Source organism: Silurus meridionalis, chromosome 3 (genome assembly GCF_014805685.1).
Source record: "Silurus meridionalis isolate SWU-2019-XX chromosome 3, ASM1480568v1, whole genome shotgun sequence".
NCBI lineage: Eukaryota > Metazoa > Chordata > Actinopteri > Siluriformes > Siluridae > Silurus > Silurus meridionalis.
The window spans coordinates 15,791,579-15,806,906 of NC_060886.1; the positions used below are offsets into that span (position 1 = coordinate 15,791,579).

The window sequence follows — 15,328 nt, forward strand, 5'->3', positions numbered from 1 at the left end:
ACATGATTTAACTGATAAAAGTTCTCTCTTATAGTAAACAAGGAAAAGGATTAGGGAAAATAAAAACCTGAAATGTGAAAATGTGACTGTGTCAAGTCAAGTCAATTTCTATAGCGCTTTTCACAACAGACATTGTCTCAAAACAGCTTTACAGAATTCAACAGTTAAGGTGACTGGTGTGCAATTATCCCTTATGAGCAGCCATGGCGACTGTGGCAAGGAAAACTCCCTTAGATGTTAGGAGAAAGAAACCTTGAGAGGAACCAGACTCAAAAGGGGAACCCATCCTCATTTGGGACTGTGGCAGGATAAAAGTTTTTTCTTTCTTTCTTTTTTTGGTGGTGAACCTGTCACCTGTCATTCCTTTCTTCCACCCTGAGTCAGCGAATTCTCCACAACATGTCTTTTGGATTAAACCCAATCAGTTCAAGTGGCTGCTTAACGAGGTTAATCATCTCACCATCTCATCACGCTTGGATCATTTCTAGCAATCACATTTGCTTTGACCTTAATTGTTAGAATGCTGAATTATTGATTTGATTAAGTGTGTGAATGTGTGATAAAAAGTGGGTAACCAGAGGCAGGTTTGTTACCTAAAAGAGGAAGCACATGCTCACGCTCCAAACGCTTGCAGCAATGTTCATGCAAATGCTAAATAAATCACATGACATAAGCTAGAAACACCACACCAGTACACCAAGTATTCTCAGAGCAAAAATAAACACTGAATGAAAAAAGAATGCTACACAAAAGAAACATGATTTTATTTCATTATTATAGGATAATACACAAACTGCATACAGGAAAACTCAAAGTTTGAGCTCTTGTGTGTTCTCAGTGGGATATGGGTAAGAAAATATCACCACTTTATACAAACGTCTCAGCCAACTAGCAAACTGTGTAAAGACTAAATTCAGGCCTGTTTGATGGACAGCCAATTATTTAGTGTACCATACATGTCCAAATCATTTCCTCGTGTTTTCCCTCTCGGCACCAACAGACATGAGGAACCAAAAGGAGGGGGAAAAAATAAATAAATAATTCAATTGGGGAACGAATGAAGAGCTCAGTCTCGCCTGAAGGGCATCATTGGTAAAACACTGCATTAGATTAGATTAGATGAACAAAGCACACATCTTAAAGGCAATAAAAAAAGTCCAATGTTTGAAAGCAGGTTACTTACAACTCAAAGACCATGTAGAGCATTCCATCTGAGCTGTAGGTTTCCAGCAACTCTACGATATGGGGGTGTTTGAGCATATGACAGATGCTGGCTTCCCTCTTCAGGTCTAGATAGAGAGCACAAGAAAGCAGAGGAAAGACTGAGTAAATGACAAAGAGACTGTAAAAAAAAAAACCACTGCACCGCTCCTGCATACAGAGTTTAATTCTGATAAATGTATGATTTCGGTTTGATTTTTGTCTGAATGCTGAGTATCTGAAAAGATAGACCCTGCAGTGAAACACCCTCTCAAACATAAATGAGAAGCAGACATAATAAAAAGTCATTTCCTCCTGCTACTGCGTTGGGTAAATACATGAAGATAAGAAATCTGGAAAAAAAAAAAGACTTGAGAAATAACACTAGGGAAAATGTCAGAGGTGTGGAACAGCACCAGATGAGCTGTTAAAGTGCTGCTAATGTACATGACAACATTGTGCACAGTGCAAAGATAAATAGATAAATGAAAACACACATTAGGTATAAAAATGCAAACTTGCTGGAAGCTATTTTTCGGGACAGCAGAAACTGATGTACTACTGATGTATGAGTAGGACTGTTCTATATGCTGTAGGAGATCTTTTTTATCTTGGACTTAATTGTGAACAATGTTACAATATAGTACAGATTTCTGTCAAACTGTAAATAAATAAACAAACAAACAAACAAACAAACAAAACAGAAAAAAAGACAAAACACCTGTATTTAAAGACAAAAGACCTGTATTTATATTTTTAAAAAGCCTATAGCTAAAATACAGAAATATGAAATGACATTTTCCAGCACACAATGCAAAATGTACACTAATTATAATATAAAATAAAAGTATATATATTTGTTGAATTCTTAATTCTAGAAATCCATTAGAGATTATACAGGTTATGCTAACAAACTACATATACATATATATACTCATATATGTGTGTGTGTGTGTGTGTGTGTGTGTGTGTGTGCAAAACGGAGAATAACATTAAAAAACAGACACATGTAGGTCAACTGTTGTAAACCTACATTAAAAACACACCCTCTTTTCTTTTCTCGCATCAGTTTTTCCTGCCATCTGTTTAACTATTGCTACACATTTTGTAAAGTATATTTCAATAAGATTGGAAATTCACTGATTGCAGAGCTTCTACACTTAATATGTAGCCTAATATGTATCTGTATATGTTATCCCCAATTTAACCAATTTAAATTCATTAACATTATTAACCACTTGGGGGAGCTGTGGAGCAGAGTAAAGAAAATGCATTAGACCTGGCAGAACATTTCATTTGGCACTACGCAAACAAAACATTTAAACGTGAGCCACATCCTTTGGAATCCTTTTCCAGCTTATCCTCAAAATACTTAGCCCTCATTGTCTCACCCCATCCTCCTCAGTGTGCATCTGTGCAGTGGCTCTGCTTTCTCCCATGCCACCCCCATCCCACTTGACTGAAAAGTGAAACAGCGGTGTTAAATTCTAGTTTTATAAAAAAGAAATAACAAAATACAACAAAAACCTTTAAAGCCAAAACAGACACCAGAGACGGTTATTCCTAAGATTTAGGAGGCTTAAGCCGGCTTTACACCGTGCAAGATTCGCCCTAGATTTTGCAGACGCATGCACACGATAATCTTTGCTCGGGAGCTGAGATTGGTGGTCTTAGAACACATAATGCTCCCTGGTGGCCGATTAAGTGCAGCGCGACCCAAGACGGCCGATGAGAAAGTTTTTGGTTGCTGAACTGCAGCAGCAGATGGAGCACATCTATAATGACTCCTCACAGTAGTGTTATAACAGGACAACAAGAGCCATGACATGGAAAGAAAAACAGGACGAATGACAGCTTCCAGGTGTGTAGCGAACTAACACGCACATGCTTTGTTCAGAGAGATTGCAGCGTTACTATTATAACAATGGCGAACTGTCCAATATGCTTCCCAGCTGAAGATCTCGGAACCTATGCCGAGTTTTCTTAAGTAATACTAAGTGTATTAAGTGGTAGTATGTAAACCATTCACTCACTCATTTTCCTTCACTCAAAAGGAATGTCCATCAAACTTTACCCAAAATTAACTTACAAAGCACATTTGTACAAATTGGAGAATTTATTTTTTAATGAGTTTTAAAACTAGTTTGGAGCGATCACGTATCATAGCTCCCTGGGGATTTGAATCTTTTGTGCTTTTACCAGCGAATGCGTTTCTTAGTCCCGAATATGAAACAAAAGTTAGATGTGAAATAGTAGTTAAAAGGAAATGAGAACAGATTGCATGGTTTATGACATGCTCCAGTAAACGTGTGGTCAGACGATGGTCTGTTCCTGTAAAAGTAGGTAGTTACCGGCCTCGTTTAGTGACAAAAGCGAATATCACGCACTCCAGTTGTGGAAGGGGTTAGCTGCTTTTTAGTCCCGCTGCATTCGAAACACTCCGCAAGTGTACAGTGTTTAACAGCTCTCAGTGGCAGCTCTGTACAATAAGAACACAATATTGTGCTAATGACCTCTTAAGTGGCAGAGTGAAATAATACAGACTGACTCAACTCTGACTCATCACACTGACAGCTGAACAGAACAACAAAACAATGAGGGAAGTGCCAAATTCCACATGTAAGCCTACAACCACATGTACACACACACACACACACACACACACACACACACACACACACACACACACACACACACAATGCCTACACCTAGACCTTAACCTCATTACTGAATAAAACTATGTAATTTAAGCAGTAACGGCATTAAGGTCTCTTATTGTATTCATACATTGTTCTGTGTATATATTGTATATTATAGTATGTGTATATTCTTTATATATATTTGCATTTATTTTTATTTCTTTCCTTTGCTGCTGTAACAAAGAAATTTCCTCACTGTGGGACGAATAAAGGCATATCTTATCTTAAAATAACGAATAGAACTTGCGTATTAAAAATTAGGATGTAATCATATCGCAGCCATTCATATCGAGACCGATAATAAATTGCCTATTAAGAGGATGAAACAGTTTGATAATACAAATAACAGCTCCACATTTTCTTTAACAAAAGATGATCTTCATGGTCTAGTTTTTGGCTATGAAATATAAATAAATAAATAAATAAATAAATAAAGGGGTTATACAAGACTACAGAGCAAGCATCATTGGACGGCCCTGCTGACTTATTGGGTATTGATAAGCCATAAACCGAAACGCTGGCTTCATCAGTCATTCACTTCAGGCTGGATATAATGGAGTCACTTAGCCTATAGAGAGCTTTATAAACGAATTCCTATAGATACGATAATCCTTTTATGAGCTGCTGTTTCTGACACCTATACCGCCGTACTGTATAATGACTACACCGGGCATCCATGTGGGTTACCTGCAAGCGATAAAGCCTCGGATAGAAGCCGTGTGAGACTGTGACAAGCACCTCGTACTCAAACCCTACCATAGAGAAGTGTAAATCCATTCTGTAACTGAACAGGAATAATAGTTTGACATTACCATAGTTCTTATCTAATATGGAACATATTGTGCGTGAAGGAAAATGACATGGCCTTTATGCGAGTGTGTGTGTGTGTGTGTGTGTGTGTGTGTGTGTGTATACAACACACTCTCGGCTGTCTCCTGGTGAGATTATCTCTGTCTGTCAGGCCGGGTGTTGAAAGTGCTAATCATGCTTGTGGACTCAGTGTACTGTAGAAATCCTGCTGGCAATGGAGAGAGTGTGTGTGTAGGGGAGAGGACTAGAGCAATATCACAGTGGAGATAGCGCTGGTTTCGGACAGAACTCGGTGAGAACACAAGCACAGAGTCGAGCTTCATAGGGTGAAATCCTCACAAATTGAGCCACGCTCTGTTAACACGGACACTTAGCCAAAGCCAAACACACTTTGGGAAGTTTCACCACTAAAGCCTTTTCAGGAGCATCAGCCTTGACATTGCCAACAACACCGCATTTACACACACTCACACACTCACACACACACACACACACACACACACACACACACACACACACACACACACACACACACACACACACACAAAGACTGCTGTCCTTCTCCTGTCCCCAGGAGTGCTGCCCTACTTTTATCTGCCCAAGCTACACCTGGCATATGTGAGCAACTGTTTAAGTAAAGGAAAAAAAAAATGTATGTTGAAATAAGGAAGGGAAAAATTACAAAAATAAATAATAATAATGGGTAATGTGATTGATATATACTATAATAAATCTAATGAGATCTGGTTTTAATAGCAATTTTAAAACAACTACCTCAAAGACAAAATATTTTAAACAAAAATAAATAAATAAAAAGATATTTTTTAAAAATATACATGGCTTGAAACTTTTCGTTTATGGATTATAAATGTGTATGTGCAGCAAAAAATGGCAAATGAAGGACTTGTATGCTGCATTTTGGTCTTCACAGCCTTAATATTGTCTATATTCGGTTGTGTTTTGTTTAGAATCTGGCGATACGATTCGTATCACGATACAGATACAGGGTGGCGATACAATACGTTGCGATACTGTAGGCAAGGTGATATATTAGGATTTGTTTTTATTTTAGGAAAAAGGACATCATTTTAGGAAAGTAGGAAAGCTGTAATGAAGAACTCACCACCATATGCATTCATAGCAACAACAAAAAAACAGTGGGAATGCATTTGCATTAATCAGTCCCTGTAATATTCAACACTATTTAACCACTTTTTGTGCAGAATGAGTAAAGGAGGGAAAATAAAGTGCTTGCAGGATGCTTTAGTAAAATTTCTGAATTTAGGGAGCTGGAACAATTCCTTCATCCTCCTGTACTAGCAGCAAACTATCCACCTGTTTCCTGGGGGTGCTGCTGTAAAAAAAGATTAGTAGTATAACATCCGTTGGAAGTAATAACAGCGTCGACTGACTTGCGCAAAAGGCAATATGTTTTGTTTATGTGCGGTTTGGTTTTCAGGTGGGAATATGTTAAAAATTGCATTAAAATCTCGATACGAGTTTACACAAACCGAAAGTTAGAGCGGACTGCACTCTCACGCCTGTATTGCCCTGCCTGACTGCATTCTCCAGCTTTATAGAAGAAATAATCATCTTTTTTTACTCTTACTTATGTTCTTGCCTTCCTAGGATTGTAGTTTTTAGATGTAAAACACAAGTTAGAGCTCAGATCATGCTTCTACTATTAGCTTAATGCTAATGGTAATACTAATAATAGAATACAATCGTCAACAATCACACTTCATATTGGGTGTCTTTATTGACTATGTGCATATGTTTACATTTTTTTTAAATGACCATTTTATGTACAATGTTACTAATTGTGTACAATGTTTACCAAAAGTTCCACACATAGTTGGTGCAAAGCCTCGTAGGGTTTAGGAAACAGGTGGATATTAACGCTAACGTTAGTGGCGTTTTTATGAATCTATACAGCAGTGGTCCCCAAACTTTTTTGCGCCACGGATTAATGTCGGACAATATTTACACAGACTGGCCTTTAAGGTGTGGAGGATAAATACAACAAAATAAAACAATAGGACGGGGGAAAAAAACGGGTATTTTCTAAATATAATAATAAACGTGACTCCACTGTGTTGTTTTTTGTTCATTTTGCTCGCTTGGGGGTTTCAATTTAGCGGTAATGTATTGTGTGTTAGCGGCTGGAGCCCCTTTAAGAAGGTAGCGGATGGAGGTAAGACATGTGACCGAGGCATCATGACATGCATCAAGAGTGAGTCATAGACAGATGTGGTGGAGAGAATCCAGTAATTTTCCAAAATAAAACATCGTTCAGAATCAGATAATAAATAAAACGTAAATAATTGAAGTTATGTATTATTTCTGTGCGGCCCGGTACCAATTGACCCACGGACCGGTGCCGGTCCGTGGCCTGGGAGTTGGGGATCACTGTTATACAGTATCACCACATGAAATATCGCGATACTCGTGTGTAACGACGTTTTCTTACACCCCTAGTTACGAAAGTATGCAACACAAAATGTTGGCAGCTGCTCACTTCTCACAATTTCAACACTGAAGTAAGGGCATGCGCTTCCTACCTAATCACAAATACAAGTACACAAATATTAGCAGGAGTAGGTAGACAACTGACCAAATCACACCTGTACACATGCTCACTGACCATTTCATCACAGATTCCCATCTTCTTGCGTTTCACTCTCATTCGCTTTCATTTTGGATGATGACTGTGAGGATTATGCTTATTCAGCAAGAAGGGTGGTAATAAGGTCAGGCATTTGCTGTTGGATGAAGAGGTCTGGTGTTTAAGTGCATCTTCATGGTGATCAGTGGGGTTGAGGAGTTCGCTTTGTAAGAGAATTCACTGTTTTCATGATTTTTTTTTTCCATGCCAATACTTTATTTTCATTATCATTTTATTAAAATTCAGAATAACATTCTGAAATAAACACTTGTACAAAAACTATGGTAAAATTCTGAAGTTTCCTCCTGCAGATTTTCTACTAGGAATGTTCACCGTGCCTTGTTAATGCACAAGTTGCACTTTTTATTACTGTAATGCTTAAAATATGTTGGTATTATTCTATTTCCTTAGTAGCTGACCAGATTTTGCAGCTCTGGCCGAAAAATGAAAATGTTTCTGTTTCATGGGTTGAGATGGAGTTAATACATAACATCAGTGTGAATGGTGTGAAGGTCTCAGTCACACTGAGCTTTATAACACAGAACAAGCCAAAATAATATACACCGATCAGCAATAACATTATGACCTCCTGCCTGATATTGTGTTTGTAACCCTTTTGCAGTCAAAACAGTTTTGACCTATTGAGCAGTAACAAAATTACCTTCTTCAGCAATCTGAGCTACAGAAGTCGTCTGTTGGATTGGACCACATGAGCCAGCCTTCGCTCCCCGCCACTGTTCATTCCAGTGGACCACTTTTGATAGATACTGACCACTCAGACCGGGAACATCCCACAAGAGCTACAGATTTGGAGATGCTCTGACCCAATCGTCTAACAATCACTATTTGGCCCTCGTCAAACTCCCACAAATCCTTACACTTCCCCATTTTTCCTGTTTCTAACACATCGACTTTGAGGAAAAATGTTCACTTGCTGCCTACAATATCACCCACCCACTAACAGATGCCATGATGAAGAGATAATCAGTGTTATTTACTTCACCTGTTATAATGCCATTGCTTTATACTGGTGTATATTATTATACATATTCAATAATATATTTTTTTTAAATCTATTATCAATTTGGTTGTTGTTGCTGCCCTGTTTACATCCCTACTGCCTTCCAATATTTGGGGTTCCTCTGCATTGCACTGTTGGTTTGTTTGGAGCTGTGTGTTGTTGAGGGGGTGGGGGATTAAATGTTTACTTTAGCGGAGATCCACAATTCATAACTGAATTAACCTAATAATATCTTCTGCAATGCTGCAGCCATTAGATGCAAAAGATAAGCATAGGACTATAGAGACCATCACTCAGCCTGACAAAACTAATGAAGAAGGGCAGGAGCTCAACCACAATCATCCGAGTGTTTTAATGCACTATTACACACACACACACACACACACACACACACACACACACACACACACACACACACACACACACACACACACACACACACACACACACACACCTGAGCTGAGATAAATGGACGGAGAACATTAGAAAGAAAATAAGAGAAATTCTGTACAAGTGACTGAATTTGCTGCACAGTCCTGTATTGATTTTTTTTCTACAATCTATTCAGATAATCTATTGGAAACCACTCAAATGACCATCAAGCTGTCATGGATTAAATTATGCTGCTTTTACTCTGTCAAATCAGTGCATGCCTTTCATTAAGCTGCAACATACACACACACACACACACACACACACACACACACACACACACACACACACACACACACACTCTCACACCTGCACAGGCCACATTTGGTCTTTTACGGTTGAGTGACCCTAGACTGCTAGATGGAACCGTGTGAGTGGGGATGTGAGTGTTTTCTCACTGCAGTGTAATGTGGCTGTATTAAATATAATCTGCCGTCATCTTCAGCATGAGAAGCTTTTTGCTGGAAAGGTGCAGCATCTTGAGTAAGTCCTCCTCAGTGAAAACCAGTAGGAAATGTTAATCATGATGTGCAAGCTTGTCTCTGAGTCAATCACTATGAGATTTGGACTTGCCTAATGAAATTAAAGCCGTGAATGTGAGAGAACAGAGCACAAAGCAATTATTAGAAGGCTTTCCAGAAAGAAAGAGAGAGAACCGAAAGAGAGAGAGAGGGCTCTCAAGTGTTCACCCAAGTGAGCAAGAGACTAGAAATAAATAGAGACAGAGAGCGAGTCACTGACTAGTTATTAGTTACTATTATTTATATAAGTCAAACTGACAAGTTTGTTGAATTTAACTGCCTTTTAACAAAAATGAAAAGGTACTTCTAATCTTAAAATCTGTCCATAATATGATCTGATATGAGGGTTGATAAGAAGTAGACACTGCGGAAAAGTTCAAGCCGGTGTGAGGGTAACACTCAACTTTAGCCTCTTTTCTCACTTCGCTTCCCTCAAGGATTTTCCAGCGCAAACAAGAAGAAGGGTTTAAGGCTAGAGCCAGACCCAGTCATGACTCCCTTTCTGTTCGTTCATTCTTCTTTTTTTATACTCCTTCCTGAGGTAATATATCAAACATAGCTTTAGATTCAAGCTGAAATAGTTGGAAAAAAACAGAGAGACATGTACACACAGATATTCTCCTTAAAAAATATGTTGGCAAAGATAGTGATCAGGTTACTGCGGAGGAGAGGGTGGGTGGTGCAGGGGTGGGTCGGATTTTTTTGCTACGAATCTTACACACACACACACACACACACACACACACACACACACACACACACACACACACACACGGACACATACTGTGATTAATGAAACGTCACAGCTATTCATTAGAGGAAATGCACGTTGTTCTCCAGTGACTGTTTCACTGTTCATTGCTTTAACCAACAGATGGCTTCTGTCTGAGAATCTCACAAAAGGAGTGGGAAGTACAACCAATAAATGAAATAATGATTTACCTGTTACTTCAGCTACAGAATATTCTTTTCATAGACTGAACAAGGAAGAGACATCACATTGAATATAAGAAAAGAAGTGTCTAACAGGTCTAACAGTAATAATTAGTCCCATTGTGTAATAAAGCAATAAAATTATATTGTAATTAGGGTTGTCAAATATATTATATCAATATTTAGCAACAGATTTTATTAACGCCGATTAATGCAGCACGCACTTCTGTTTCACCTTTTTTTTTTTTTTTTATATATAAATACATTTATTTATGAGGTGGTTCTTTACTCAGATATAAAAAATAAATAAACTCCACCGAAAAATTTTTTTTAATCAGTAAACATTTGTTTTACTGATGTGGCAAGTCATTATTCCCTTTAAAACATTTACAAGAATATTTTGTCATGCTCTATGTTGAATATGGTTTCACGAACAATAAACATACATTTGCATAAAGCATTTGCATATTTGTCCATGCCCATGCTGATTAGAGTATTAAAAACTTGACAAGTATTAATTTTACAACAGATAAAAGATGTGCGATTAAGTCGAGTCATGACAATCGTGCGATTAATCATGCTGAAATATTTGAATCAATTGAAAGCCCTTAATTGTAATACTTGAAGACATCATAAGTTTTAATGGATATCGAGTTAAGCAGCGGTAGGAAATTTCAATTGGTACAATTGAGACCATATTAATAAGAAATCTTGCGAAGACCAAAAAGGGAACTCATTGTAACATAAGTGGCTTTTAGAGTAGGATTAAAAAACATCCAATGAACTCTATCTTGGCAGTTCAGGACATCATGCTGGTAAAAAGAGTGTGTCATGGTGTGAGAGGTTCAGGCCTGTCTGGTGAATTATAGCCGAAACACCCACATAAACAGATGTGATTAAATCTGATATGATGATTATATAAATATTTGAAAAAATGTCATACTTTTTTCTTAGGGCTATTTGTTGTGCTACCAATGTGACATTAGCTTAGGAAAGTGCAGATCATCTTTAATCAGACACTACACGCTTCTTATTTAATAACCTCAGTCAGTTTATCATGATGGAAGAGAGGATGGATAAAAGTGCAAGTTTGATTTGAGCATCGTGCTTCTGATCATTTACACTTAATATTCACATCAATGCCGATGAGCTCGTGTTGACGATGTGAGGATTTTTATTTGTTATTCACAAAGTCAGCTATTATTGTGTAAAAAAAAATAAAAAATAAAAAATAAATAAAAAAAAAAGGTTATGTTTGTGCAAATGCACAGTTCTGGCAGTTATTCTGCTTACACCAGAGCACTTTGCAAGCATCCAGAATGTTTCAATTATTAACCAAAAGCCACGTCACACATTCTGAAGATTTACAGTTAGTTTTGAAATGTCTGCAAGACAAGTCAGTTCACTTTTGCTTTGAGCTACAAAGATGCATAATGTCTGCTTGTCTAAAAACATTCAGTTTCCCATATTACAGAGTAATTGGAAAGCGTAAACTCCACACTTCTGCAGGTTGAAACTTTGCGGAACACCATTACGATTACAAAGAACGTTTGCGTAAATGTGATAATGTAATGTAATAAACATTTCCTAACAAAGAAACTTCACCACGTTTAAGGCATTTGGCAGACGCCCTAATCCAGAGTGATGTAAAATTATTGAACTGAGAAACTGAGGGTTAAGGGGCATTGCTCAAGGGCCCAAGAACAGCAGCTTGGCAGTGTTGAGAATTAAACTTACAACCCCACAGTCAGAAGGCCGACATGAGCGACAAGGTGCAAAAGAAACACAGTCCGCTGTAAGTTTGCTCAGTGTTTTTTGTTTGAGGCATTCAGGATCAACGCATTCAGGTTCCTTAATCATTGAACATTTAAAGGCTCTTTAAAAGCACCTAGTTCCACATCTCTAACTGACTGTATGAGACTGTATAAAGGACGTTACTCAGTCACACACTCCGGTGCTCATGATATTTCTCACTCTCCAGTGTTTTCAGTGATTTAGAATCACACTGGTGTCACGCAAATGAGGATGGGTTCCCTTTTAAATCTGGCTCCTCTAAAAATTTATTCCTCATAGCACCGAGTTTTTTACTTGCCCCAGGCGGGATAAATACATATAATTCACTTACATTAACATTTATGTTCTATAATTCTCACATTCTGTAAAGCTGCTTTCAGACAAAGTCCCCTGTGAAAAGCGCTAGGGAAATAAACGTGAATTAAATTAAGGATCTGCTTGCTGAAAATAAAATGTGATTCATTATCAGTATAATATCTTTATTTATGTTCAAGCATTACCAATATTTAAAGCTATTTTCTTGGAGAACAACAAAGGGAAATCTTTTAATCAAAGGTTGTATTAGCGTGTGCAAGATATGAATCTTACACTACTGTTACATCTCTTCAGAAATAAACGACAGTGGTATCTAAACGGATCTGCAAAATAAATATGCTAATAAAAATTATATAACTGATTCTGCTTGCGTCCTTCTTCTCGCTCCTCTGCCCACTTCCTCGCTTGCTTCCTCGTTCTTTCGCTGTAAGCGTGAGATTAGTTTTAAATAGAGCAGCCATTTCACTGGGCTAATTTGGGGAATAAGGTGTAAAGACAGAGCTTTAATGCAGTTTCAGGACAGCTGAACAATGTATTACTGTTTAATAAAAAAAGAGAAGTTAAAGCACTTCTCAGGGATTTCCCCCCAAAAAGGATCCAACTTTTTAAAGAGAACATCACCAAACTTGGTGTGTTTGAATTTTATGAAGATTAAGTGAACAGTTGCTCATCTGTTAATTTACAGAGGAACACAATATTTCATTGTGGTGTTGGACAGTATTGAAGCAAATGCAATTCGTTACTGTACATAAGTATTTCCATATGGGGAGACTTTTACTTAAACTTCACTACATTTCAAAGTCAAATATCTCACTGTTTTTACTCAACTACATTTTGCAAAATAAGTCGTTCTCTCATTTATAAGTGGATAAAAACTTAACTGGTCAAACGCACAGCAAGCCACCAATCAGAGTAAAGCACATGCTGTTTTGAACTTGTTTTGATTGGCACTTGGTGGTATGTATTTATCATCAGCATACAACGTTCATTTCGAGAGGAATAAATGATGGAGGAAACTCCTGACTCTAACGTGTCACAGCAACCGTGGCCTCATTCGCACAATTCTTTTTTGAAATAGTTGAAAATGAGAATTTGGGCTCATGATCTTTTTAATAGAAATCAATCAGTGTGAAATCAATCAATTCTATTAATAGACTGGTGTGCTGAGAGTATCATTAGAGTCTTTTCACGTGAACTGATTTGATTAAGCTGAAAGTCTTGTGATAAAAATGATAATAGGAACATTATAGTCATAATAAATCATAGTACTTTTAAGTGAAAGTTTAAAGGGAGCACTTTTATTTTTACTGGATTCATATTTTACCTGTTGTATCGCTACTTAATTACATGGTTTGTGTACTTCGTCCACCACTGTTCAATTTGCAGGCTTTACTCGCTAACAAGACATTGTGCAATAAGGTGCCCTCATGTTAACCACTCTGCAAGGAGGCGGAGCAAACTTCAAGAATCTAACAGACTACAGCATTGGAAACAAACAGAGCTGGGGCCGCTGCAGTGATTTAATGATAAAGGGATATTAATGTGATCACTGAGCAAGGTGTTCTCCACAGTACAGCAACCGAATTCAAAAGACAAACAGTTAATGATCGCCTGGCCAAACCTGCATTTTCCCCTCTCCAGATAACAGGGCATGTATTGATTTATATTGAAAGAACAGAGCTCAATAAAGGAAAAACAGTAAAATTCAGCAAGGCTGAAGCTTGTAGAGGCAGAATATGTGCTTGTCGAAAACCGCAGCTCAGTGTTCCCTTGTTGATTTGTAAAAGCCTATACACTAGGGGTGTAACGGTACAAAATTCACGGTTCGGTATGTTCCTCGATTTTTAAGTCATGGTTCAGTACAAAAATAAAATAAAATTGCTTGTGGTTTTTTATTTAACACAGTTTATTATTAACATTTGAACAGTTTACATTTTTGAAACAATTTTAAATAAGATGCCTGCTCGGTTAAAATTATATATATATCTATATATATATATATATATAAATTAAAAAACAATTTAAAAAAACCCAATAATTAATTTAAACAAATAAAACTAATGCAATACACTATTATATTGATGAGAATTGAGTAATACATTGATCAAATTAAATTGTTTACCTTTGTTAGTTGGGTAACACAGATGTGTATATAATTGTGTGTTTCACATATAATATGTAATTTTCTAAAGCTATGTTCTTCTTATTTCAGCTTACTTTAACGAATGTCTATTCATTCTATCCTTCATTCATTCAATCATTGCCTCGATATTTGGAATTGGCAGGATTTTTTTTACTTTTAAGAAATATTCTTGAAGCTGGACATAAAACACTGAAGAATCCATAGCGCTAGCGTTAGCAGCTAGCCACTTCCTTTGCGCTTTTTAGATTTTAACTATGTTCTGCATGCAAAAAGGATTGCACCGAAAGCCCTGTACCAAAATATTTTGGTGCGAATATGTGTACTGCTCCACCCCTACTATACGCTGCTCGTTTTCTCTTCTTGAGGAACTCTCAGGAACTTCAGGAAAAACGTTCACCTGCCAAATCCCAGCCAACAGCCAGCTCTGTCCTTACTGGACCAACCATATCTATATCTTCAAATAGCTGCTTGTTATACAAAGTGCACACTAAAGAAATCTAGGACTGTCTACACTTTTACACATACATAACCTGTTAATTTATGTTGTCTTATGTAGCACCTTGGTCCTGTATATGGTTGGAATGACAAAACAGCCTTCTTGACTAGACTTGACATCCAGAACTATTAGTAAATGGCAGGACAACAGGTGTATGGTGTTTCCTGATAAATGCAAACACAGACCAATCCACATCTACCTCAAGATATTTCAATAATTTCTTCCAGCTTGACTTGACTCAACTCCCCTCAGAAGCTTGACCTATTTGTACTAGCATGAGAATGCACTTTTGATGGACA

At 37.4% G+C, this 15,328-nt stretch overlaps 1 protein-coding gene across 13 annotated transcripts in view; it reads right to left on the reverse strand.

The window, feature by feature from the left end:
* Positions 1-15,328, reverse strand: part of caska (calcium/calmodulin-dependent serine protein kinase a) — a 132,206-nt gene that overhangs the window by 44,173 nt on the left and 72,705 nt on the right. For all 13 annotated transcript variants that reach the window (XM_046844682.1, XM_046844696.1, XM_046844693.1 and 10 more), the window contains one exon: positions 1,184-1,289. In XM_046844682.1, the coding sequence (XP_046700638.1) occupies positions 1,184-1,289 (106 nt within the window). The remainder of the gene's footprint in view (positions 1-1,183; positions 1,290-15,328) is intronic.